The sequence below is a fragment of the Bubalus kerabau genome, chromosome 11 (assembly GCF_029407905.1).
Source record: "Bubalus kerabau isolate K-KA32 ecotype Philippines breed swamp buffalo chromosome 11, PCC_UOA_SB_1v2, whole genome shotgun sequence".
In the NCBI taxonomy this organism is placed as follows: Eukaryota; Metazoa; Chordata; class Mammalia; order Artiodactyla; family Bovidae; genus Bubalus; species Bubalus kerabau.
The window spans coordinates 14025463-14053335 of NC_073634.1; the positions used below are offsets into that span (position 1 = coordinate 14025463).

General features: G+C 37.0%; 1 protein-coding gene across 6 annotated transcripts in view; it reads right to left on the minus strand.

Annotated features, from left to right (window-relative positions):
* Positions 1-27873, minus strand: part of ALMS1 (ALMS1 centrosome and basal body associated protein) — a 189094-nt gene that overhangs the window by 115564 nt on the left and 45657 nt on the right. For 4 of the 6 annotated variants that reach the window (XM_055539647.1, XM_055539646.1, XM_055539645.1 and 1 more), the window contains 6 exons: positions 26920-27037; positions 24051-25813; positions 23692-23795; positions 23439-23588; positions 16707-16866; positions 194-4963 (listed from right to left, as the gene is read on the minus strand). In XM_055539647.1, coding sequence (XP_055395622.1) covers positions 194-4963; positions 16707-16866; positions 23439-23588; positions 23692-23795; positions 24051-25813; positions 26920-27037 — 7065 coding nt within the window. The remainder of the gene's footprint in view (positions 1-193; positions 4964-16706; positions 16867-23438; positions 23589-23691; positions 23796-24050; positions 25814-26919; positions 27038-27873) is intronic. The other 2 variants (XM_055539648.1, XM_055539649.1) reach the window with 2 other exon arrangements.

Sequence of the window (27873 nt, forward strand, 5' to 3'; positions counted from 1 at the left end):
CACTATTAATACTGTGACTTCATTATTGGTTAAACGAGTTTATTCTGGGTTGCCAGTAGATAATGCAATCATTTTAACAGTTCTACAAGAACAGTTCTACAAGAAAATTACCTAGAGCATCAAATATTTAACTTTAAGCAAATTATTAAACTATAATGCTGACCTGCCTTTATAACAAATTATCTTTTCCTACCTCGTGCTCGTACCCGAGATTCCTCTTCCTCTGCATTTTTGAGTATTTGTTTAGCATGGTTCAATGAGGATTCACATTTCAGAAGGTTTTTCACATGTGCAGCCAGTGAGTCTACACTGCTTCCACCACCATCGTCACTCTCTAACACCCCCTCTTCCTCTCTGCTATCTGTCATGCTTGTCTTGGGTGAAGAATATGGAAAGAAATTTAGAAGCACATCAGAAACTGACTCCAAGGAATTACTGTCCCATGAGCAAGAACTTGCATCACTACTTGAATCACTTTTAATGATAGTCATCATAGGGATAACAATCTTATTCCCAATGGTTCTACTATACTCTTCAGGTTCAGATCTCATTACAGATCTGGCTGCTTTATATTGTTTAAGGGTTTCATCAAATGCCACTCTGGCTTTGCCTTCTGCTTCCTGTAAAGGACTTCTAACTGTAGTTGAACTAATAAACTCCCAATTTTCAATGCCTCTCTGGCATTTCAGATTCGTCTGTGTGCTAATATCCTTCTGTATACACCTGTTGCTTGAGCTTTCTTCTGTGAATGGCTGTCTCTGAGACAAATCACCATTAGATTCATCAGTTGTGAGGGGTTCTTTGAAGCAAACCATCTTCTTAGATTGTATAAATGAAATATCACTAACATCTCTGAAAGGGACAAGGGGAGCAGGAACATTGTATCGTCTTAGTGCTATATTTTCTGCTTCCATTAAAAGTGTCTGAATCTCTTTAAGAGTTTTGGAACTGTTTTCTGTATCCCGGATTTCCTCAGAGCCAACATCTTCAAAACCAGAAGATTCTGGCTTATTTATTACAATTCTACCATCAGCCTGAGAATTTAAAGGCATATTGTTTGAGATAACACTGGTGTGAGAAGAATCCAAATTATCTGTTAGCCTTTGAACATGATGTGAAACAGGTTTGTGCTTCTCACTATGTAAGTAAGTACCAGGGGGAACTGTTGATAACCCATTAATCTGATCAGCTTGCCCAAGACTGCTTGAGAACTTCAGGTTATCTTCAGTTAGATGTCTTTCTGGGAAATCCTGATGGTACAATATAGCTGGTTTCTCTCTATGTGAAAAGGAACTAGGAGGAACTGCTGGTAACACAGTTTTTTTGTCAGCTGGTCCAGGAACTGTTGAAACCTTCAGTGAATCTTCCCTTAGATGTTTGTCTGGCAATTCCTTTGGGTAGAAAATATTAGATTTCTCACTGTGTGAATAGGAAGCAGAAAGAGGTATTGGTATCTGAGAATTCACATCAGTTGGCTCAGCAACAGATGAAATCTTCAGAATATCTCCACTTTGATGTCTATCTCCCAACTGCTGTTGAAAGAAAATACTAGGCTTTACTCTCTGAGAATAAGAATTAGGAAAACCTGTCAATAATGGAGTCTTCTGGTCAGCTGGTCCAATTATAGTTGAAGTCTTGGGCTTCTCTCTATGTGAGTAGGAACCAGAGGGAGTTGATGGTAACTCAGTCTTTTGATCGTCTGGTAAAGTCTTGAGTCTCTCTTTATGTGAGTAAGAACTAGAAGGTCCTACTGGTATCTCAGCATTCTGATCAGCTGGTCCAGGAAGAGCAAAAACTTTCAAAGCTTCCTCAGTAAGATCTGGTAACTCCTGCTGGTAAGAAAAGATGGGACTCTCTCTATGTGAATAGGAAGCAGGGGGCACAATTCGCACACCAATGGTCTGGTCTGCTTGTCTAGGAACCCCTAAACCTCTTAAAGCATTTTCATTAGCATCTGGCAACTCTTGCTGGTAAGAAATGATGGGCTTTTCTCCATATGAGTAAGAAGTAGAGGTTACTGGTGGTATCCCAATCTTCTGGTCAGCTGGGCCAGGAACCTCAAAAACTTTCAAAGCCACCTGAGTAAGATCTGGTGACTCTTGCTGGTAAGAAATGATGGGCTTCTCTCTATATGAATAGGAACTAGGTGGTACTGTAGGTATCCCAGTCTTCTGGTCAGATGGTCCAGGAACATCTGAAACCTTCAGAGCCTCCACAGTCAGTTGACTGTCAGGCAAGGCCTGTTGGTAGAAAATAATGGGTTTTTCATTATATGAGAAGGAAGGAGAGGTTACTATGGGTATCCCAGTCTTCTGGTCAGCCTGTGCAGGAGCATTTGAAACATTCAGAGCCTCTTCAGTAAGGTGTGTATCTGGTAAGACCTGCTGGTAGGAAACAATGGGTTTCTCTCTCTGTGAGTAGGAAGGAGAGGTTACTATAGGTATCCCAGTTTTCTGGTCACCTGTTCCAGAAACACCTGAAATTATCAGAGCCTCTCCAGTTATATGGCTATCTGGCAACTCCTGTTGGTAGAAAATACTGGATTTCTCTCTATGTGAATAGGAACCAGAAGGTTCTGATGTCCCAGTCTTCTGGTCAGCTGGTCCAAGAACAGCTGAATCTTTCAGAGTCTCTTCAGATAAGTGACTGCTGGGCAAGGCCTGTGGGTAGAAAATACCAGGCTTCTCTCTATGTGAGTAGGAACTAGCAGGCAGTAAGAGGACACCAGTCTTCTGGTCACTTGGTCTCAATGCAGGTGAAACTTTCAGAGCTTCTTCAGTTAGACTACCATCTGGTAGCATGTGCTGATAGAAAAGACCACTTGGCTTCTCTCCAAATAAGTAAGACCGAGAGGACCCTGTTATTATCCCAGTGTTCTGGTCAGTTGTTCTAGGAAGAGCCGAAACTTTTAGAACCTCTTCAGTTAGAAGCCTGCCTGGCAACTCCTGCTGGTAAAAAGTAATGGGCTTCTCCCTATATGAGTAGGAACTAGAGGGTGCTGTCTGTATGCCAGTGTTCTGGTCTACTGGTCCAGGAATAGCTGAAATTTTCTGAGTCTGATCACTTAGATGACTGTCTGGCAACTCCTGCTGATAGAAAAGACTGGTCTTCCCTCCATGTGAGTAGAAAGCAGGGGGCACTATCGGTATTCCACTCTTCTGGTGAGCTAGTCCAGAAACAGTTGGAACTTTCTGAGCCTCTTTAGTTAGATGACTGTCTGGCAAATCCTGTTGGTAGAAAATAATGGGCTTCTCTCTATATGAATAAGAAGCAGAAGTTATTATAGGAATCCCAGTCTTCTGCTCAGCAGGTCCAGGAGCAGCTGAAGCTTTCTGAACTTGTTCAGTTAGATGACTATTTGGCAATTCTTGTTGGTACAAAATACTGGGTTTCTCTCTATGTGAGTAAGAAGTAGAGGGTATGACAGGAATCCTAGCCTTCTGCTCAGCCAATCCAGGAACAGATGAAACTTCTGGAACTTCGTGAATTACATGAATGTCTGGCAACTCTTGCTGGTACAAAATACTGGGCTTCTCTCTATGTGAATAGGAAGTAGAGGCTACTGTTGATATCCCAGTCTTCTGCTCAGCCAATCCAGGAACAGCTGAAACTTGCTGAATCTCTTGAATTAGATGACTGTCTGGCAACTCTTGCTGGTAGAAAATACTGGACTTCTCTCTATGTGAATAGGAAGTAGAGGGTACTGTAGGAATCCCAGTCTTCTGCTCAGCCAGTCCAGGAACAGATGAAACTTTTTGAGACTGTTCAATTAGTTGACTGTCTGACAGTTCTTGCTGGTACACAATACTGGGCTTTTCTCTATGTGAATAGGAAGTAGAGGGTACTGTAGGAATCCCAGTCTTCTGCTCAGCCAATCCAGGAGCAGCTGAAACTTGCTGAACTTCTTGAATTAGATGACTGTCTGGCAACTCTTGTTGGTACACAACACTAGGCTTCTCTCTATGTGAATAGGAAGTAGAGGGTACTATCGATATCCCAGCCTTCTGCTCAACAAATACAGGAGCAGCTGAAACTTGATGAGCCTCCTGAATGAGACGTCTGTTTGGCAATTCTGGTTGGTAGAAAATACTGGGCTTCTCTTTATGTGGGTAAGAAGTAGAGGTTACAGCAGGAACCCCAGTCTTCTGCTCAGCCAATCCAGGAGCAGCTGAAACTTTCAGAGTCTGCTCACTTGCATGAGTATCTGGCAATGTCTGTTGATAGAAAATATGAGGCTTCTCTCCATATGAGTAAGTAGAGGATAGAGTAGGCAACCCACTCTTTTGATCAACCGGTCTAGGAGAAGCCAAAACTTTCAGAGCTTCTTCAGGTGGCTGACTGTCTGGCAAGACTTGATGGTAGAAAATACCAGGCTCCTCTCCAACTGAGTAAGAACTAGCAGGTACTATTGGTTTTCCAGTCTTTTGATCAGCTAGTCCAGGAAGAACTGAAACATTCAGAGACTCTTCAGCTTGATGACTGTCTGGCAATGCCTGTGGGTAGAAAATACTGTGCTTCTCTCCAAGTGAGTAGGAACTTGGAGGAACTGTGGATACACCTGTCTTCTGGTCACCAAGTCCAGGAACAGCGCCAACTTTTAGAGCCTCTTCAGTTAGATGACTGTCTGGCAAGGCTTGTGGGTAGAAGATATTTGGCTTCCCTCTTTGTGAGTACGAACTAGAGGACACTGCTGCTATTCCAGTCTTCTGGTCAGCTAGGCCAGGAATAGCTGAAATTTTTAAAGTCTCTTCAGTTAGACGACTGTCTGCTAATGTCTGCTGGTTGACAGTATCAGTATATTCACCAATATTCTTCACTTGAGGAGACCTTCCAGCCAATTGAGGAAAGTCCTCAGGGGACAAGGATAAAGGAGATACAGTGTCTGAATCTTCAGGAAAGGTAGTGATGCCTGGTTTAAAGGTGGACTGAGGAATTTCAGCTATGCCTCCTTTAGAAGTATCCCCTAAAGAAAAAGGGATTTGTTAATATTTTTAATATTATAAATAAATACACACACACACACAGACACACACACACACACTTATATATATAGAATTAAAATGTATTCCTTTTATGCATTAAAAGAAATCAGGCAAGTTTTTCTTCTTCTGGCCTTTATGCTACCAGAAAGGACTCCAAAAGAAATAACTCACCATCAGAAGAAATAAAGATTTACAGATAAAGATGTTAATTATAAAGTGATTTATAACAACAAACTAATGTGGAAATAAATATTCAACGAGACTAATTTTTTTAAAATAGCAGAATATATATTTTATGGAATATTATGTGGAGCTTAAAATTTAGATTTTAAAGAATTTTCATTATGATGAACAAATCGTATCTACTATGGCATCTGATTTCATGCTACTTATAAGCTAATAAGTTAGCCTGTTACCATGTCATGTATGTTGTCAGAAGACAAAAGACTCCTCAGTCAAAGACAAAATACGTTATTCCATGGGATAGTAAAGGAAAATCAACTTATTTTCATGAAATTCCCTTTCCCCTAAGTCATATGAGGGCAAAGCAATATAGCCCAGATGGATGCTATACATGCAATGGATTTAAATGATTCTCCTCATAAACACACCATGAATAAAATATGTATTTTTAACTACATGAAACTCTAAAGACTCTAAAGGTTACACTAAAAAGTAAGAAATTAATTCTATATGACATGGGGAGTTGTTGACTGATCTGATCAATACTGCAGAAACAGATTCAGGATGAGTGGAAGGAATAAAAGGGTAAGCAGTACTATCTAAAAGAACTTTCTGCAACAATGGAAACATGCCATATTTGTATTATCTAATGTGCTGTGCTTAGTCAGTCAGTCACGTCTGACTCTTTTTGACCCCAGGGACTGTAGCCCTCCAGGCTCCTCTGTAAAGGGATTCTCCAGGCAAGAATACTGGAGTGGCTTGCCATGCTCTCCTCCAGGAAATCTTCCCAACCCAGGGATCAAACCCAGGTCTCCTGCATTGCAGGTGGATTCTTTCCCGTCTAAATCACCAGGGAAGCCCAACATTGCTGGAGTGGGTAGCCTATCCCTTCTCCAGGGGATCTTCAGACCCAGGAATCAAACCGGGGTCTCCTGCATTGAAGGCAAATTCTGATACTGTATTATCTAACAGAGTAATTCTAAATGAAAGTAGTTCTGAGTAGCAGTGAAAAATAAATAACTGCAATAAAAATAACAAGATTTTACATTCATTTGGTGATTCAAAAAATCAATGTTTACTCTGTTCTAGCCACTGTTCTAGATATAGGAAATAGAGCAGCAAACAAACAAAGCTTGCATTCCAATTCTGCCTCACAGAGTTTACATTCTACTAGAAGAAAGCAGACAATAAATTATTAAAACTTGGTATGACAGATGGTGATGAGATGATTCATATATACAGCAAACATGATCTATACCTTACACAGAGGGAAAGTAAGTTTCAAAGATGATGAAGCAACGGTGCTTTTCATTGAGAAGATCTTGTTAACTTGCAGACTCTGACTAAGTGGGTCTGGGATGAAAGCTGAAATCCTGCATTTCTAACAAGCTCCCTGATAATGCACAATACTACTGACCCTCAGATTATATTCTGAATAGTTGTACATTAATTGACAAAAACAGGCCTTTTAACCCTTTAATTCTAACTCTAAATTCTGAACTCCTTTCACTAAAATGAATTGCCATTCTAAAACCATTAATGAGTTTTAAAACAAAAATAGTAGTTGAATACATGATGAAACAGGTTGAGTTAATGACTAATGATTGCAAAGAACTAATAAAAAGGAACAATATAAGCTACACAGTAACCTGAAAAGGAATATGGGTTACAGAAATCTTTGTGAAGAAAAAAAACAGCTAGAAAATTAATAAATCAACACAGACTGACAAAATGAACAACCAATGGGTCAAAGAAAAAAATAAAAAAGGAATTAAAAAATACATACCTGCAGACAAATGAAAATGGAAATATGCCATACTAAAACTTAAGAGGATACAGCAAAAAGTTCAGAGAGAAGGTTATAGCAACAAATAACTACATCAAGAAACAAGAAAAACAGCAAATAAACATCTGAACTTTACAACTCAAAGAACTAGAAAGAGAAAAATAAAGCTCCAAGTTAAAAAGGAAGGAAATAACAAAGATCAGACTGGAAATAAATAAAATAGAGACTAAAAAGACAGTGTAAAAGATCAATGAAACTAAGGGCTTGTTCTTTAAAAAGATAAACTGACAGTCCTTCAGCTAGATTTCAAAGAGAAAAAAGGGGACACAAATAAGCTAAGAAATGAAAAAGATGTTACAAATAATAGCACAGAAATAATAAGGATAAGAGACTGCTATGAACAAATATGGACTAACCAATTTGACAACCCAGAAGAGATGGATAAATTTCTAGAAACATATCAATACAATCTACCAAGTCTCAATCATAAAACAAGAAATCCAAACAGACTAGTAAGGAGATTGAATCAGTACTCAAAAGTATCCCAACAAACAAAAGTCCAGGTCCAGAATTTATAGAACTGAATTCTATAAAACATTCAGAGAATTAAAACCAACACGTACCAAATTTTTCTAAAAAGTAGAAGAGAGCACTTCCAAACTCATTTCACTAAGCCATCATCACCCTAATACCAAAATCAGAAAAGGACATTACATAAAAAGAAAATTACAGGCCTGATAAATTTAGATCTAAATTGAAGACTTGATAAATTTAGACCTAAAAATCCTCCACAAAATATGAGCAAACCAAATTCAACAATACATGAAAGGGGTGCTATACCATAATCAAGTGGAAATTATTCCAGGGAACATTAACAAATCAATCAATGAAATACACCTTGTTAACAAAATGAAGGATAAATTATATGATCTCAATATACAAAGAAAAAGCATTTGACAAGATTTACTACCCACTTATAATAAGAATTCTCAACAAAAGGGATATTCAAGGAATGCACCTCAACATAAAGGTTATATACAACAAGAGAACTGCTAACATCATATTCAAGGGTGAAAAGCTAAATGCTTTTCCTCTTAACACTAGGAAGAAGACAAGGATGCTCATTCTCATCAGTTTTACTCAGCTTAGTTTTGGAAGTCCTAGTGGAGTAATTAGGCAAGAAAAAGAAATAAAAGGTATCCAAGTCAGAAAAGAAGAAAAACTTCTCGATTGCAGATAACACGATGCTATATGTAGAAAACCCTAAAGACTCCAACAACAACAAAAAAATGAATTCAGTAAAGTTGTGAGATACAAAATCACCATACAAAAAAAGTTACATTTCTATGCACTAAATATTAATGATCAGAAAACAAAATTAAGAAAACAATCATATTTACAATTGCATCAAAAAGAATAAAATACCTAGGAATAAATTTAACCAAGGAGGTGAAAGCTCTGTACACTGAAAACTGTAAATAAGACACAGTTGAAAGTAATGGAAGACCCAAAGAAATGGAAAGATAGTCTGTACTTACGGACTTCCTAAAGGTCAAGTGTGCCTTTAAGAATTATCACTACAAACAAAGCTAGTGGAGGTGATGGAATTCCAGTTGAGCTATTTGAAATCGCTGCACTCAATATGCCAGCAAATTTGGAAAACTCAGCAGAAGCCACAGGACTGGAAAAGGTCATTTTTCATTCCAATCCCAATGAAAGGCAATGCCAAAGAATGTTCAGGAGAAGGCAATGGCACCCCACTCCAGTACGCTTGCCTGGAAAATCCCATGGATGGAGGAGCCTGGAAGGCTGCAGTCCATGGGGTCACTGAGGGTCGAACATGACTGAGCGACTTCACTTTCACTTTTCACTTTCATGCATTGGAGAAGGAAATGGCAACCCACTCCAGTGTTCTTGCCTGGAGAATCCCAGAGATGGGGAAGCCTGGTGGGCTGCCGTCTATGGGGTCACATAGAGTCGGACTCGACTGAAGTGACTTAGCAATAGCAATAGCAAAGAATGTTCAAACTACCACACAATTGCACGCATCTCACACGCTAGCAAATTAATGCCCCAAATTCTCCAAGCCAGGTTTCAATAGTACATGAACCAAGAATTTCCAGATGTTCAAGCTGGTTTTAGAAAAGGCAGAGGAACTAGAGATCAAATTGCCAACATCTGCTGGATCATCAAAAAAGCAAGAGAGTACTCGTGTCTCTTTCCCTTCTGGTTTTCTCAGTGTGTATGCCCAGCAGTGGGATTGCTGGATCATAAGGCAGGTCTATTTCCAGTTTTTTAAGGAATCTCCACACTGTTCTCCATAGTGGCTGCACTAGTTTGCATTCCCACCAACAGTGTAAGAGGGTTCCCTTTTCTCCACACCCTCTCCAGCATTTATTACTTGTAGACTTTTGGATCGCAGCCATTCTGACTGGTGTGAAATGGTACCTCATAGTGGTTTTGATTTGCATTTCTCTGATAATGAGTGATGTTGAGCATCTTTTCATGTGTTTGTTAGCCATCTTTATGTCTTCTTTGGAGAAATGTCTATTGAGTTCTTTGGCCCATTTTTTGATTGGGTCATTTATTTTTCTGGAGTTGAGCTGTAGGAGTTGCTTGTATATTCTCGAGATTAGTTGTTTGTCGGTTGCTTCATTTGCTATTATCTTCTCCCATTCTGAAGGCTGTCTTTTCACCTTGCTAATAGTTTCCTTTGATGTGCAGAAGCTTTTAAGGTTAATTAGGTCCCATTTGTTTATTTTTGCTTTTATTTCCAATATTCTGGGAGGTGGGTCATAGAGGATCCTGCTGTGATGTATGTCAGAGAGTGTTTTGCCTATGTTCTCCTCTAGGAGTTTTATAGTTTCTGGTCTTACGTTTAGGTCTTTAATCCATTTTGAGTTTATTTTTGTGTATGGTGTTAGAAAGTGTTCTAGTTTCATTCTTTTACAAGTGGTTGACCAGAGTTCCCAGCACCACTTGTTAAAGAGATTGTCTTTAATCCATTGTATATTCTTGCCTCCTTTGTCGAAGATAAGGTGTCCATATGTGCGTGGATTTATCTCTGGGCTTTCTATTTTGTTCCATTGATCTATATTTCTGTCTTTGTGCCAGTACCATACTGTCTTGATAACTGTGGCTTTGTAGTAGAGCCTGAAGTCAGGTAGGTGGATTCCTCCAGTTCCATTCTTCTTTCTCAAGATCGGTAACATCATGTATGAAATGAGTTGCCAGTCCAGGTTCGATGCACGATACTGGATGCTTGGGGCTGGTGCACTGGGACGACCCAGAGGGATGGAATGGGGAGGGAGGAGGGAGGAGGGTTCAGGATGGGGAACACATGTATACCTGTGGCGGATTCATTTTGATATTTGGCAAATCTAATACAGTTATGTAAAGTTTAAAAATAAAATAAAATTAAAAAAAAAAAAAAAAAAGCAAGAGAGTTCCAGAAAAACATCTATTTCTACTTTATTGACTATGCCAAAGCCTTTCACTGTGTGGATCACAACAAACTGTGGGAAATTCTTCAAGAGATGGGAATACCAAACCACTTGACCTGTCTCCTGAGAAATCTGTATGCAGGTCAAGAAGCAACAGTTAGAACCAGACATGGAACAACAGACTGGTCCCAAATTGGGAAAGGAGTACATCAAGTATGTATATTGTCAAGCTGCTTATTTAACTTATATGCAGAGTACATCATGTGAAATGCTGGGCTGGATGAAGCACAAGCTGGAATCAAGATTTCTGGGAGAAATAACAATAATTTCAGATATGCAGATGACACCACCCTTTGGCAGAAAGCAAAGAAGAACTAAAGAGCCTCTTGATGAAAGAGGCGAGTGAAAAAGCTGGCTTAAAACTCAATGTTCAAAAAACGAAACAAAACAAAACAAAAACTCAATGTTCAAAAAACCAAGATCCAGTCCCATCACTTTATGGGAAAGAGTTGGGGAAACAATGGAAAGAGTGAAAGACTTTATTTTTGGGGGCTCCAAAATCACTGCACATGATGACTGCAACCATGAAATTAAAAGATGCTTGCTCCTTGGAAGAAAAGCTATGACAAACCTAGACAGCATATTAAAAAGCAGAGACATTACTTTGCCGACAAAAGTCTGTCTAGTCAAAGCTATGGTTTTTCCAGTAGTCATGTATGGATGTGAGAGCTGGACCATAAAAAAAGCTAAGGGCCGAAGAATTGATGCTTTTGAACTGTGGCATTGGAGAAGAATCTTGAGAGTCCCTTGGACTGCAAGGAGATCAAACCAGTCCATCCTAAAGGAAATCACTCCTGAATATTCACTGGAAGGACCGATACTGAAACTGAAGCTCCAACAGTTTGGCCACCTGATGGGAAGTACTGACTCATTGGAAAAGACCCTGATGCTGGGAAAAACTGAAGGCAGGAGGAGAAAAGGATGATAGAGCATGAGATGGTTGGATGGCATCATCGACTGGATGGACATGAATTTGAGCAAGCTCCAGGAGTTGGTGATGAACAGGGAAGCCTGGCATGCTGCAGAACATGGGGTCACCAAGAGACAGACACAACTGAGCAACTGAACTGAACTGCACAAGATGATGAAAACAGGAGACAGTAAAAGAGAACTGAGTTAAAACCATAGGCAGAGGAGGGGAGAATGGATGGAGATCACAGTAAGGGAGGCTCTACACATACCAAAGCCTCTGGTTTCCAGTGAATGTGGAAGGTCCATACTGCAGGAGAATCATTAGATTTATTTAAACTACTAGACAGGACTTCCCTGGTGGTCCAGTTGTTAAGAATCTGCCTGCCAATGCAGGGGACACAGGTTGAATCCCTAGTCTGGGAAGACTCCACATGTCACGTGGCAACTGAGCCCAGTCTCCACAACCACTGAGCCCCTGCATTACAACCACTGAGCCCACATGCCCCAGAGGCAGTGCTCCGCAGCTGTAGAAGAAGCCACTGCAAGGAGAAGCCTATACACCACAACTGGAGACAAGCCCATGTGTACCCACAAAAACCCAGCATAGCCAAAAATAAACAAATACATTTTTAAAAAAAATTTTAATAATCAGACAAGCAAAACAACAACAAATATTCTCAGCACCAGAGAAGCTATTAGTATCCAGGGCTGCAACAACATATTATCTAAAATGTCCAGTTTATAAAAATATTGAGACATACAAAGAAAAAGTGAACTATTCATAGGAAAAAAATAAGTAACCAATAGAAACTGCCTTTAAGGAGACCCACATGTTGTATTTAGCTAGCAAAGATTTCAAAGCAGTTATTATAAATATGCTCAAAGAGGAAAAGAAAATCATGCTTAAAAACTAAAAGAAGGTAATGGCAATGTCTCATCAAATATAAAGTAAGGTTATAGAACTTATAAATGAACCAACTTCCATTTGGGGCTAAAAAGTACTACTGAAATGAAAAATTTGCTAGAGGCTCAATGGTAAATAGGGACAGACAGAAGAATCAGTGAACATGATGATAACAGAGACTACGCAGGATGAAGGACAGCCCCCAAAAAAGAATAAATGAACATGAACAAAGGCTATTAAACAAGATTAAGTACACTGACACACGTATAATGGAGGATTATCTGAGGCAGAAAAGAGCAAAAAAAAAAAAAAAAAAAAAAAAAAAATACTCAAAGGAAATAATGTTTGAAAACTTCCCAGATTTGATGAAAAACATCCTATGTATCTGACAATCCAAGTGAACTCAATGTAAGATAAACAGACACATCATAATCAAAATGTTGGAAGAGGATACTCTGAAAACAGTAAGAAAAACCAAGTCACATACAATGGAACATTAATAAGAGTAACAGTTGATTTCTCATCAGAAACAATAAATAAAGGTAAAATACAGTGGAAAGACATATTCAAAGTGCTGAAAGAAAATAACTGTCAACTAAGAATTCAAAATCCAGCAAAACTCTTCCAAAAATATAAAAATATTTCCAGATATATAAAAACTGAGAACAATTGTTGGTAGCAGGCCCATCTTACAAGAAATACAAAAGGAAGTTCTTCAGGTTGAAAGCAAGTGATACCAAACAGTAATTCGAACTTACATAACAAAACAAATAGTGCTAGTAAAGATAATTATATTAGGTAATTACAAAAAAACAGGATACTTGCATATTTTCCTTTCTTCCAACAAATTTTTTAAAAAAAGTTTACATAAAACAACGTATGTAATTGTATTATTGGAGCTATAAGACACAGAAATGTGACATATTTGACAATAACAAAAGGAGGTACATAAGAACAAAGTTAGAGTACAGCAAGGAAATGACACTGGATGACGACAAGTCCACAGGAGCAAATAAAGAATAAAAAATGGTGAATTCAAATACAAAGGCAATAAGCCCTAATAAACAAATGTTTGCGCTCTCTACTTAAGTTTTTTTAAAACCCATAAAATTATATAAATAATTATGACAATGTAATAATGTAGTCCTTGGTTTGTAACATATAGGTATATTATATATCAAAAGATAGCAAATACAGGGAGTGAACAGATCTATATAGCAGAAACACCTCTTTATCACACTAGAATTCAGTTAGTATAAATTTGGGGCATATTCTGGTACGTTAAAATAAATGTTCTAAGTCCTAGAAGAACCACTAATAATATAACTTTAACAATTAGCTAGAAAACTATTAAGGAAGTTAAAATACTGGAAAATATTCACTTAATGCAATGAAAGCCAGTAAAAGAGGAAAGAAAAAAAAAGACATGAGACAGATGGAAAACAAAAAGTAAATCAGTAAATATAAACCCAATGTTATCAATAATTACATTAAATGTGAAGGGATTATACAATCACATTAAAAGGCAAAGACTATCATTCTGGAATTAAGAAATAAAGATACAACTGTAAGTTACTTATAAGACATAAATCTGAGCTTCAAAAATATAAGTAGACTAAAAGTAAAGGGATGAGTAAAGACATGACATTCAAGCAGCAACCATAAGAAGTGGGATGTCAACACTGATATAGACAAAATAGACTTTAAACCAAAACAAAACAAAAAATGTTTCTAGAATTAAAGAGGGACAATGTAGAACAACAAAAGGCCCAATTCAGGACTATATAACAATTAGAAACATAGATTCACTTAATATCAAAATATATGAAGCAATTCTGAAAGAAAAGGGAGAAATAAACAATAATAGTTGGAGATTTCAATACCCTACTTTCAAAAATGGAGAAAATTAGCAGATCAACAAGGATACAGAAGACTTGAACACTATCAACCCACTGGAACGAAGACACGTATAGAACACACCACCTAACAACAACAGAATGCACATTCTTCTCAAGTGCAAACCATACATTCTACAGGATAAACGATGCCGTAGGACATAAAGCATGCCTCAACAAAGTGTAAAAGGACTCCTACAATTACACTAGGAAACAGTTTGGATGAATTAAAACAAAAACACAACAAACCAAAACTTAATGCATGCAGTTAGTCTTTAGAAATCTATCAACATAAATACCTATATTAAAAAGAAAAAATCTCAAATCAATAACAACCTTTCATCATAAGAAACAATAAAAAGCACAAACTAAAACTGAAGCAAATGAAAGAAAGGAAATAAAAAGAAACTAAAATGCAAATAGATTTAAGTAGAAAAAATAGAGATTAGAAAAAGAAGAAATCAAAATTTCTTCAAAAAGATCAACAATAGGGACAAAATTTACCTAGACTCACAAAAAAAGAGAGAAAGAGAAAGAAAACTCAAATTACTTCTAACTCAACTTATGACACTAGTGTTACTTTTGTACCAAAACCTAACCAAAAAAAAAAAAAAGGCAAGAAATTTACACATCAATATCTATTATGAATCACAAAATTCCCCCCAAAAAATCACTGGTAAAATGAATCCAACAGCACACACAAGGATTGTACACCATAACCAAGTAGCACTTATAACCAAGAAAGCAAGGTTGACTCAACATCTGAAAATTAATTAATAATGCTTCATAATATTAGAATAAAGAACAAAAATGATACACACAACCATCCTTTTAAAAATACAGAAAAAGCATCTGACAAAATCTAATACCCTTTACGTGATAAATGCACTCTAGAAACTACAAATAAAAAATAATTTCCCCAACCTGATAAAGGGCATCTACAAAAACCCCTCAGCTAACATGATAAAAGACGTTCCTAAAAAGACCTGCACGAGACTGCTCTTGCCACCAATAGGCAACACTGTGCTGAAGGTTGTCACTGTACTTGTCAAGGCAACTAGGGAAATATACAAAAAAGAATACATTCTAGAAAGGAAGAAGACATCTCTATTTGCAGATGACACTGGCTTGTATACAAAAATAAGAAAACCACACAAAAAATTATTAGGAATAACAAAGAGGTAGGTCAGCAAGGTTGCCAGCTACAAGATGAACATACAAAATTAAACTTTATTTCTATACACTACCAGTGACTATTCCAAAAATGAAATTAAGAAAACATTTCCATGTGTAGTAACATCAAAAAGATTTAAATACTTGAAATTAATTTAACAAGGGCATACAAGAGTTATATGCTGAAAACTACAAAACATTGTTGAAAGAAATGAAGACCTAAGTAAACAAAAAGAAATCCCACACGCGCAGATCAAAATATGCAATATTATTAATATGGCAATATTCTCAAAAAATTCTACAAATTCAAAGAAATCGAACACCTGCTACACCATGAATAAAACTTAAAAAACATTATTCCAAGTGAAATGAATCAGTCACAGACAAACACTTATATGAGGTACCTAGAGTAGTCAAATTCACAGCAGAGGTGAAAAGTAGAACCATGGCTGATGGGGAAGTAGGAGGGAATGGGGAGCTATCCTTTAATATTTAGATACAGAGTTCCAGTTTTACAAGATGAAAGAGCTTTGTGAATGCATGACACTGTTTACATGACAATGTGAATGTATTTAATGCCAATGAACTATATATGTAAAAATAGCTAAGATGAAATATTATCAGTATTTTACCACTATTTAAAACTAACTTTAAAAAAGAAAAACAGATAAAATAAGACTTTATCAAAATTAAAAATTCTGTGAAGTCAACACCATCAAGTAAGTGAACCCATAACTCAACAAGAGTGGGAGAATTTTTGCAAATAGCATATCTAATAAGGGACCTGTATCCAGAATATACAAAGAACTTTTAAAATGCAGTAACAAAAAGTTAATAAACCAATTAAAAAGTGAGTGAGACTTTTAACAGACATTTCTCCAAAGAAGATATCTAACTGTCCAATAAACACAACAAAAGATGTTCAACATCATTAGCCATTCAGTTCAGTTCAGTTCAGTCGCTCAGTTGTGTCCGACTCTTTGCAACCCCATGAATCGCAGCATGCCAGGCCTCTCTGTCCATCACCAACTCCCGGGGCAATCTTGCTTTCTACCTCAAAATTAATTTCTCAGTCTCCTCTCTATAAACTTATATCTGCTCCTGTGTTCATTCAGTTTCCTTTTTCCTTCAAGTCTCAAAAAGGAATATAGAAACAAACTGACTTTAATATCAGACTCCTCCATGTAATTCAGTTCTAAACACTGTCAGGAAGAACTCAATGAAAAATCAAATGGTTCATCTAATAAAATATCTGAGGATTTATAAATATACCTAATCCAAAGTTAACATCATTGCAGTTCAAAAGTTAAAAATTAATTAGGCATAGCAAGCTAGTTATAAAGACACAATATATCCTTCTCTACGTACCTGTTGAATGTCTGACAGTCCTTGACACAGTGTCAGGAGATACCCTCAACATTCGGAGATTTGAAGAGTGATATTCCAAATCTCTAGTTGGCTCATGAGGAACAAATGGAGGCAACACAGATGAAAAAGATTCATTAATGTCTGTATTAGAAGGACATACCTATGAAACAGAGGAAGATTAATTTTAGACTTCATCTACTAAAAAATAAACCTCCTTTTTATGAAAATGAATGCTAAACAGTTATACCAGGTTCCTTAAGATCATACTCTTAAATCTCCTGAATTCATATATAGGTCATATCTTATTTGGTTAATTCCAAGATGGCTCTACAAATTATTCTGAGGGTTTTCAAGTCAACCTGTACAGAATATTACAGATAGGAGACATAATAGTATTCTATTACTCAGAAGTTTGATCCTTACAATAATTGTATGAACACTGCAGGATTTGAACTATTATAATACTCTTGACAAGCTCAAGGATTTTTTTTTTTTTTTTCCTTAAGTAGGAAAGATATGCTAGGGTAAGGAAAGAGATGAGAACAGAAATATTTTCAAGAAATCCACAAATGTTTAGAAGAAAAATAAAAGCACCAAAGAACTGGATCTGTGATCAGTTACCAAAAAACATAAGTCCTCAAATTTCTTGAAACAAAAGTAGTAGGAAATATAAATTGATGAAATAAAAGTTAAATGCTGAAAAAGAAGTTCCTGAAGTTTCATGGCATTTCAGCAAATCCTTGCTAAAAAAGAAATTAGAAACTATTATTAGTGATGTTGGTACATAAATATATACAACTCTTCACCAAATGCATAGTATACTGCCATATATTCATACATGAGTATACATACACTTTCTTGATAAAAACAACATACCACTTTTAGGTTTATTTTCCTAAAATATTATTCCAGTGCTGCCCTCCCAGGACAGAGTCTGAAATTTTTCTATCCTCTTTATGAATTTTTCTATCCTCTTTATGAAAGTTTTTTCATTGTGTAGTAACAAACATTCTTAGGAAGCTGGCAGAATGTGAAAATAAATAATTCTACTTCTACTGCCTATATCGTTTCTCTAGACCAATGGTTCTCAACTGGGGAAGATTTTGTACTCCCTCACCTCCCCACCAAGGAATATGTGGCAAGGCCTGGAGACATTTTTCTCTGTCCTGCCGTCTATGGGGTCACACAGAGTCGGACACGACTGAAGTGACTTAGCAGCAGCAGCAGCAACTTTAGTAGAGGTAATGTTAATGACATTCAGTGAGTAGAGGCCAGGGATGTTACTAAACATCCTAAAATGCACAGAACACCCCCACACAACAAAGAATTAGCCAACCCCAAACCAATAATGTGGAGAAACCCTAAACATAACACAAAGTTCTTAGTTTCCAACTCTCCTACTGCTGAAGGAGACATGCAGCTCACTAATGTACAGTTGACCCTTGAACAGCATGGGTTTGAACTGTACTAGTCCACTTATTGGAGAAGGCAATGGCACCCCACTCCAGTGTTCTTGCCTGGAGAATCCCGGGGACGGCGGAGCCTGGTGGGCTGCCGTCTATGGGGTCGCACAGAGTTGGACGTGACTGAAGCGACTTAGCAGCAGCAGCAGTCCACTTATACATGGATTTTTTTTTCCAACAGTAAATACTACAGTACTACACATGATCCAAGATTGGATGAATCTGCGGATGTGGAAGAATCCTAGATTTGGTGGAATCGGGGATACAGGAGGCCAAATACGGATTTTCAACTTTACAAAAGGTCAGTGCCCCTAATTCCCACATTGTTCAAGGTCAACTGTATACATCACATACGCGATAGATGAATACTTGTGTGTGCACACTGTGTTTAATAGCAGTTTCCCCCTAAAGCTTCTAAACATAGGGAAAACCATTTCTATTCCAATTTTAACTTTAATAAAATTTCAAAGCTTCAAAATATACAGATATTAGAGTAGGTAATAAAGAAAATGTAGAATGAAAAAGATGAGACATATTTAAGAGATCAACAGATATTTACCACTAAAAATTAGGGGAGGTAGGAGGGAAAAAAAATCAAGATTGGTTTATCTCCTAGTTTATAATCAACAATGAAAATTGAATCAATGACAATAAAGAAACCAAGAAATGTTAACACCTCTAGAGGAACAAAAAATCTGTAAGTCACTCTGACTTTAGAGAAAAGATATGTTATTTTGATTTAGGCAAGGTAAATTTGAGATGATGGGAATATTCACAAGAAAATGTCATACAAGATAGTATATGGGTCTATGTAGGAAAAATACTAGGGTCTAAAAATGGAGATGATAATCATCCACACAGAAAATCTTGAGTGGAAACAAATTCTTTGAAATTTGCTAAGTGTCAGTCATTCAGTTGTGTCCAACTCTTTGCAACCCCATGAACGGGGGCACACCAGGCTCCTCGGTCCATGGGATTCTCCAGGTAAGAACAATGGAGTGGGTTGCCATTTCCTTCTCCAGGGGATTTTCCTGACCCAGCAATCGAACCCAGTTTCCTGCACTGTGGGCAGATTCTTTACTATCTGAGCTACAGGGAAGCCTATGGGATGGACAGGGAACCAACAAGACAAAAAAGAAAGAGATCTAAGGAGTCAACCTTAAATAATAGTTAAGAGATATACAGCCAAAATAAGGGATACTAAAACAGTATTTTATTATAGAAGATAAAAGAATGTAGTATGCTTCCAGGAACAAGGCAAGAGAAAGAACAAAATAACAAATTAGAGTAGGAAACCCCTGGTAATAGACTGATCTACTTTCACTAAAATAAAGGGAACTAACAGCCAGGCACTATATACATGCTACATACCTTACCCCGTTCAATATAACAATGTTTGAGGTTGATTATTACTGCTTATTTCTTTATGTAGACAAGGAAGGAGAATAATCCTCCAAAATCATTTGACCAAGGTACAAGGCCAACAAAGTAACTGAACAGGGTTTTGACTCCAATTCTCCACACTCTCTTCATTGCCCCAACCTACATCATATGTAAATGGATACCCAAATAATCATTCAGAGAATGATGGATGGGTACCAAAGTGAGACAAACAAGTATGAACGACTCTTCTGAGACCCAGATGAGAATAAGGAAGAAACTAAGCAGTAGGCAGACCTCCTGAGAGCAAGCTGAGCCATGTAGAAAGATGATTACTATGTCTGGCTCATTGCTTCTCTCATATTTAGCATGATGTAAGTCCCAGATTATAATAGAGACCTAAGAATGAAAGACAACAGAGAAAACAGCATCTGCCCTGGACTAAAAAAAATATACTTAAGGTTACAGTTAAGGGCAAATACAATTTGGAGCTGTGTCAGAGTTAATCTCCGCACATCACTATTAACTAAATAAATATATATCTTCACGTCTTCAAATATACTTTATCTATATGAAAAGTTGACATAAGTTGCAAAAGTAATTCTATCAAAAAAAATTAGAAACTCAACTGTAAATATAATTAACAATGCTGTTTTAAAAGAGTAAATCATAAGAGGTCTAATAATAGGAAAAAAATTTTTTTTGTTTCCTTAATATGTTTATGAAATGATGGGTGTTCACTAAATTTACTGCAGTAATCATTTCATGATGTATGTAAGTCAGGTCATTACACTGTATCCCTTAAACTTATTATACCTCAATAAAACTGAAAGAAAGAGAACAAAAAGAAACTCTAAGTTTAAAATTGGTATTTTGCTTCTCATTCTTATTAAAATTAACTTTGACCTTCATTCGTGCCAAAATAATGCAAAATCTTGGCTTTGGTGTCACTGAAGAACAGTTAAACAGGGAGGCAATTTATGGTATATTCATTAAGTATATATACAAGGATAGTTTCAAATACTAGTTCCTCTACTTGCTAAATGATTATCAGCAAGTTCCTTAATCCTCTAAATATCAATTATAAAATGGGGATGATAATCATCAGTTCAGTTCAGTTCAGTCACTCAGTCGTGTCCAACTCTTTGGGACCCCATGAATTGCAGCACGCCAGGCCTCCCTGTCCATCACCAACTCCCAGAGTTCACCTAAACTCACATCCATCGAGTCAATGATGCCATCCAACCATCTCATCCTCTGTCATCCCCTTTCTCCTCTGCCTTCAATCTTTCCCAGCATCAGGGTCATTTCAAATGAGTTGCTCTTCACATCAGGTGGCCAAAGTATTGGAGTTTCAGCTTCAAAATCAGTCCTTCCAATGAACACCCAGGACTGATCTCCTTTAGGATGGACTGGTTGGATCTCCTCGCAGTCCAAAGGACTCTCAAGAGTCTTCTCCAACATCACAGTTCAAAAGCATCAATTCTTTGGCACTCAGCTTTCTTTATAGTCCAACTCTCACATCCATACACGACCACTGGAAAAACCATAGCCTTGACTAGATGGACCTTTGCTGACAAAGTAATGTCTCTGCTTTTTAATATGCTGTCTAGGTTGGTCGTAACTTTCCTTCCAAGGAGTAAGAGTCTTTTAATTTCATGGCTGCAATCACCATCAGCAGTGATTTTGGAGCCCCCAAAAATAAAGTCTGACACTGTTTCCACATCTATCTGCCATGAAGTAATGGGACCGCATGCAATGATCTTAGTTTTCTGAATGTTGAGCTTTAAGCCAACTTTTTCCCTCTCCTCTTTCACTTTCATCAAGAGGCTCTTTAGTTCTTCTTCACTTTCTGCCATAACGGTGGTGTCATCTGCATATCTGAGGTTATTGGTATTTCTCCCGGCAATCTTGATTCCAGCTTGTGCTTCCTCCAGCCCAGCGTTTCTCATGATGTACTCTGCGAATAAGTTAAATAAGCAGGGTGACAACATACAGCCTTGACGTAGTCCTTTTCCTATTTGGAACCAGTCTGTTGTTCCATGTCCAATTCGAACTGTTGCTTCCTGACCTGTATACAGGTTTCTCAAGAGGCAGGTCAGGTGGTCTGGTATTCCCATCTCTTTCAGAATTTTCCAGTTTGTTGTGGTCCACAAAGTCAAAGGCTTTGGCATAGTCAATAAAGCAGAAGTAGATGTTTTTCTGGAACTCTCTTTTTTGATGATCCAGTGGATGTTTGCAATTTGATCTCTGGTTCCTCTGCCTTTTCTAAAACCAGCTTGAACATCAGGAAGTTCACAGTTCATGTATTGCTGAAGCCTGGCTTGGAGAATTTTGAGCATTCCTTTACTAGTGTGTGAGATGAGTGCAATTGTGCAGTAGTTTGAACATTCTTTGGCATTGCCTTTCTTTGGAATTGGAATGAAAACTGACCTTTTCCAGTCCTGGGGCCACTGCTGAGTTTTCCAAATGTGCTGGCATATTGAGTGCAGCACTTTCACAGCATCATCTTTTAAGATTTGAAATAGCTCAACTGGAATTCCATCACCTCCACCAGCTTTGTTTGTAGTGATGCTTCCTATGGCCCACTTGACTTCACATTCCAGGATGTCTGGCTCTAGGTGAGTGATCACACCACCGTGATTATCTGGGTTGTAAAGATCTTTTTTGTACAGTTCTTCTGTGTATTCTTGCCACCTCTTCTTAATATCTTCTGCTTCTGTTAGGTCCATACCATTTCTGTCCTTTATTGAGCCCATCTTTGGTATTGGCCCATCTTTGGTATCAAGGGAAATGTTCCCTTGGTATCTCTATAATCCTACCTGATAGGACCGACCAAAGGACTAAATGAATTGAGGTATCATATATAAAGTAAACCTCTTAGCACAGTATTTGAGCACAAAACATTAGCTATCATTATCATCCCCATTGTTATTAAATTGAAAAATAGAAGTAAACAATGTCTAGAATGTTGAAGAAAATAAAACTATCTATAAATAAATTCTACTATCTGTAAATAAATTCAATAAACTGAAATAAAAGGAAAAGCTTATCACAATATTTTTGTTCATTTTCTCTTTTTACCCTAACCTAGAGGTCAAAATATAATTGCAACTCAAACTAGCAGCTTTCCAATGACATATTTATCTTAAACATGGGAAAATAGGAAAAGGAAAGTAACATTAAGTACATATATATGTATATATGTATGTGTAACCATATATATGTAACCATATATATGTAACCTAACTATATTTGATGACTAATAGAATGTAAGGATACATCATCAGGTAACAGGACTCAGGGCGGGGCTAACAGTGTCAGATGAAACCAGATGGGCAACGGGACCAGAGAACCATTAAAGTCAGAAGAGCCAAGGGTCCAAGCAAATCAAGCCTTGTATAAAACAAAATTTTGACTTTGAGATATCTCTGAAATTAAAATCTTTCAGGGGCTTCTAAACAGAAATACATGAATATTTCAGGGCCTATTCCAAGGGCTGTTACACTGAAGGCCAGAGGGTAGAAAAAGCACAATTGAGTATCTCCATGAATGAGTTTAATCTTAACACCATTCCAGAGGTTCTTGCTAGCACAATTTGAAAGAGTTAAGATATTTCAATATGAAGGGCCTGGATGCTCCAAAGGCTGGCCTTTTTTCCCAAAGCACCATAGAACTTAGTGAGTCTTATGGTCTACAAATCACAAACATTTCTTTTATGCCAACCTCTAATAAATTAATGCAGCATACTCCTGGATATCATATGAAAGCCATATTACACATCAAAATTTGGTATCGGAGGATATAAATAGCCCTTTATTCTCATCCCCGTTTTTCAACTAAAATTTCTTTCCCCACCAAACAAGAAATGTCAAATAGAAAGACTTACAGAATCTTCAAAACTGCTGTCTTCCTTAGATGGTAGCTGTACAGTAGATTGCCACTGCAGGGAGCTGTCACAAATCTCTAGATCATCAAGCAAATTTTCTAAATCTGCTAGTTCAATGCACTCACCAGTCAAGTCACCTTGGTCACATATCTGGGAAACAGTAAAAAGTAAAAATAAAAACAAACAATACCATTTCCTAAAACAATAATGAAGAAGACCATGTCTCTCCCCAATACTCATTTTATTGCCTTACCTCTTGTCTTTTACTGCATACAACAGCATTCTCATCCACGCTACAGCATTCAGTATCATCGTCCAGAGTACAGATGTCAGATTCAGCCTTCCCCTGCAGGCCCTCTACAAAATACGAGTCATTGTGCATAATTGTATGTATAGTAAAACTGGACTTGGTTCCCAAAGGCCGAGGAATTTCACCTTGGCCCATATCAGCTTTCAGCAATGTCTTTTGGCCAACTGCAATTAATGGTGCATTACTCATCACTGGTAAAGCACCTTGTGACTTTGCATCACATGCCACCAAGTTTGCTGAAAAGCTGCTTCCTACAGCTGCAGATGGACCTTCAATGACATAACTAGAGTTTACAGTCTTACCCAAAATACAGTTTGAGGAATCTGCAACTTCTTCAAAGCTGTGCTGCTTTAAATCTTGTGAAACCAAAGAATCTGAAGTCCATACTTTCATTGGGTAAATAATGTTTGAAGATCCTAACTTCTCTGCAAGGTCAAGAGCAGAAACAGGCTTTATCTTCCCAATGGGAAGAAACTGTTCATTGTCTATACCATACTGAAATAAAGTTGACCATGTTTTGCCAAGACCAATAGCCTGTCTGAGAGATTTTTCACTTAAAGAAGATGATGGCTTAAGCTCTGGACTAAGAGAAAGTGGCTTAATCAGTATTTCCTGAGAAACACTAGGGATTGATTTTAAATTGTGATGCCAGTACAGGGAGCTATCACCATCATCTTTTTTATACAATGGTTTTGAAGCTCCTGATTCAAACACCCCGGGAGTAGACTGATAGCGTGGATGATTAAGTTTATCAAATAAAAGGTTTTCATCATAATTTAAAAGGAAAGGATCTGGACTTTTTAGTTCACTTTCTTGGCTGTCATTTGTTAAAGATTTGTTGATGTCAGTTTGGATTTCATTTACTGTACTCTCCTTCTTGGAAGGTTCAATAGAGGCAATAACTGCCCGAAAAGCTACATTTTTCATAGCACCAACATTTTCCCCATCAAAAACAGAAGTTGCCTCTTGGTTTCTTTCTTCTTGAAAATACAGTTGTTCTGATGTCTCATTTGAGTTGGATTTAATAGTCTGAAGAGGACCACCAGAAATCTCCATCGTAGAGCTATCAAGCCCCCGGGAGAGTATATGTGCTTCTGAAACTTCTACAGAATTATCAGGAACTACAACATTCTCAATATATTGTATTTCTGAAGATCTGGGATGCACCTCTGAAAACACTAAAGTATTTCTATTCTCCTTTACTTCAAAACATTGAGATAATCCTTTCCCCAAATCTTCTTCATTGCTTTTATAACTCTCCAAAGAATCCACCTTTTGTTTCACCTCATTCTCAACAGGAGCCCTTAAACAAACACTCTCAAAATAATGACTATCAGACATCAAGGGAACCTCGCTTCCTCCTGATCCCAAAAAACAATGCCAGAAAGAATGTGGCGTTTTATTATTAAAATGAGGAGCAACTTCATGTGGAAAAGAAACATGATCCTTACTGATTAGATATATTTCTGGATGGTGTGAAGCTCCCTGCTTGCTCCACGGCATATTTGAAAAAGAGAAATTGTCACTTTCCTTAGGAATTTTATTTCTATCAATTGTGTCAGATGAATCTGAATAAGAATCATGGTCCTTACTGGCTGAATATTTTTCTGATTGTTGTAAAGTTCCTTGGTTCCCATACTGTGCATATAAATAAGAAGCATCAAAACTGTCACTTCCTTTAGGATTTATGTATTCACCACTTATATCAGATGCAGTTGAAAAAGAAACGTGATCTTTATCAGCTAAATTGGTTGCTGGCTCCTGCATAACTTCTTGTGTCTCCCATGACATATATGAATAAACAGCATCATAATTACCAGAGTCTTCGCAGGTTTTCAGATCAAGTGTATTAGATGAAACAGTCTCTTCTTTAGTCCCTTGTTCAGGAGTTAATAAAGAGTGCTGAGACTTAACAGCTGTACCACCTATAAGTGGGTGCTGAGATATACTAAAGCAACTGTTAACTAAGTCTGAAGCTACTCCTGAGGCTGCCTGGAATAAAGCTTCACTAACTTCCGACAGTCGAGAAAACCATTCAGTGTCTTCAGACTTACCAGGAATTGCCCTGAAAATATACAGTTAAAAATAAATAAATAACACATTAAAAACATTTATCTTTTTTAAATACTAATATGAAAAAAATGCAAAACTGATGTTACTAAAACTGAGGTTATTTGAAAAGTATGTTGAAAAAGTTCTAATTTCAAATTCCTCAAATTTTTTGTAGACAGAAGATGAACTACCATCCTATGACCTGATATTTTCTCAGGCTTATCTCAAAACAATACTATGCCCCAAAGATGATTCTTTAAATGAAAATTTCAAACTTTACCATTTAAAATATGCAATTTATTACCTACCATAATTTAATATTCATTTAACATGCATTAATTAATTCTTTTACTAGTTATTATGTTCTTAAAAACCACTTAAGTGATCTACTCTTCAAACAAAACATAACCTAATCATTGGTTGACTACTGTGTACAGAACACTTTTCATAAAAGTAATTTTAAAGTAAAACACAGCATAAGGGCAGAGGTTTTTAACTCTGTAAACATTTATAGTTTTTCATTTACATTGTCTTTTTTATTTCTAAAAGAAGAAAAATATTCTTGGATAATTCCAAATATGATTTGAAGAATTCCAGACTTGTCTCTCATGATGACTAAAGGACATTAATTTGGGATAACTTAATTTAGATACATCTATTAGAAAAATCATGCTACTTCATTACTTCCTATTTGCACCTTCTACACAGGAAAGAGAGATAACTAGGTTCACTCAATACTGGCTGACAAAAATGAGAATGCCAAACAAGCTAGTGACAATGAAATGAATGCTTTTCACAGAATGGGAGTGGGCTGATGGATAGCAAATCAGCAGATATATAAAGAAGAAAATCGAGTGTGCTTTCTAAACTAAAATATGCCTAGTACGCTAGAATACATTAGAAATTATTTTTAAATAAACTACACTCCCCTGCCTCATCTTTACACACGTTATTCTGCCAAATGAACATGTACTATATCTTAAGGCCTTGTTACCTTCAAAGTGTGTACTGACTATATCACCTCAAGTCTCACTACAAGTCATTAATTTAGTAACAACTTAGAACAAGAAAAGAAAGAGTAAAAACGTTATATGCAAGTACAAAAATAAATCATCCTACCTCAGAGGTGCAAAATCTAGTTCACTTTGATGAAATAAGGAATCAGGCCCAAACTCTTGACGTTCTGTCAAACATGTCAGCAAAGGCAAATCAGGAGAAGCAAAATTGTCCTGTAGGACTGCAAAGTTTCAAATATAAAAATGTTGGAAATGCTGATAATTAACTGCTTAGCTTATATAATATTTTAAAGAACCTAAATGTTGCCATCTGGAACTTTCTACAAGCATTAGTATGATAACGTAACAACAGCAGCAAATACCATTTATTAAGATCCAAGTTTGGAGAAGAAAATGGCTACCCACTCCAGCAATCTTACCTGGAAAATACCATGGACAGAGGAACCTGGCGGGCTACAGTCCATGGGACCACAAATAATCAGACACAACTGAGCGACTAAACAACAACAAGATGCAGGCACTTAACATACAATATTTTATTTAATCCTCATAACAACCTTGAAGTAAGGTATTATTACAGTCATCTTATAGATGGGGAAATATGACCATAAATCTTAAAAAATATTAAGTCATCTGTCCACATTCAAATAGCTTATATGCCAGAGTACAATCTAGACCTAAACACTATATTTTTTAGCAAATACTCCTAACAATTATGATTGTTTCTTTCCATCTTACATCAAAATGTGGTTCACAGGCTCCCAGGCATCCTTAAGATACTCTCAGAAGATGCCTGGGTCAAAGTGATATTCAAAATAATATTAACATATCATTTGCTTTATTCACTCTCATTATTTCATAAGGATACCATGGAATTTCCCAGGAGCTACATCACATATGATAGAGCAACATACTGAAGGCAGAAGCAGATATCAGAACCTGTTTGTCTCCTAATAAGTCAGACAGTACATATTTTTAAGTAAAACAACACTAGTCCTCCAAATATTTTTGATTTTGAAACAGTTATTTTTCTAATAAACCAGGTTAATTTATAACA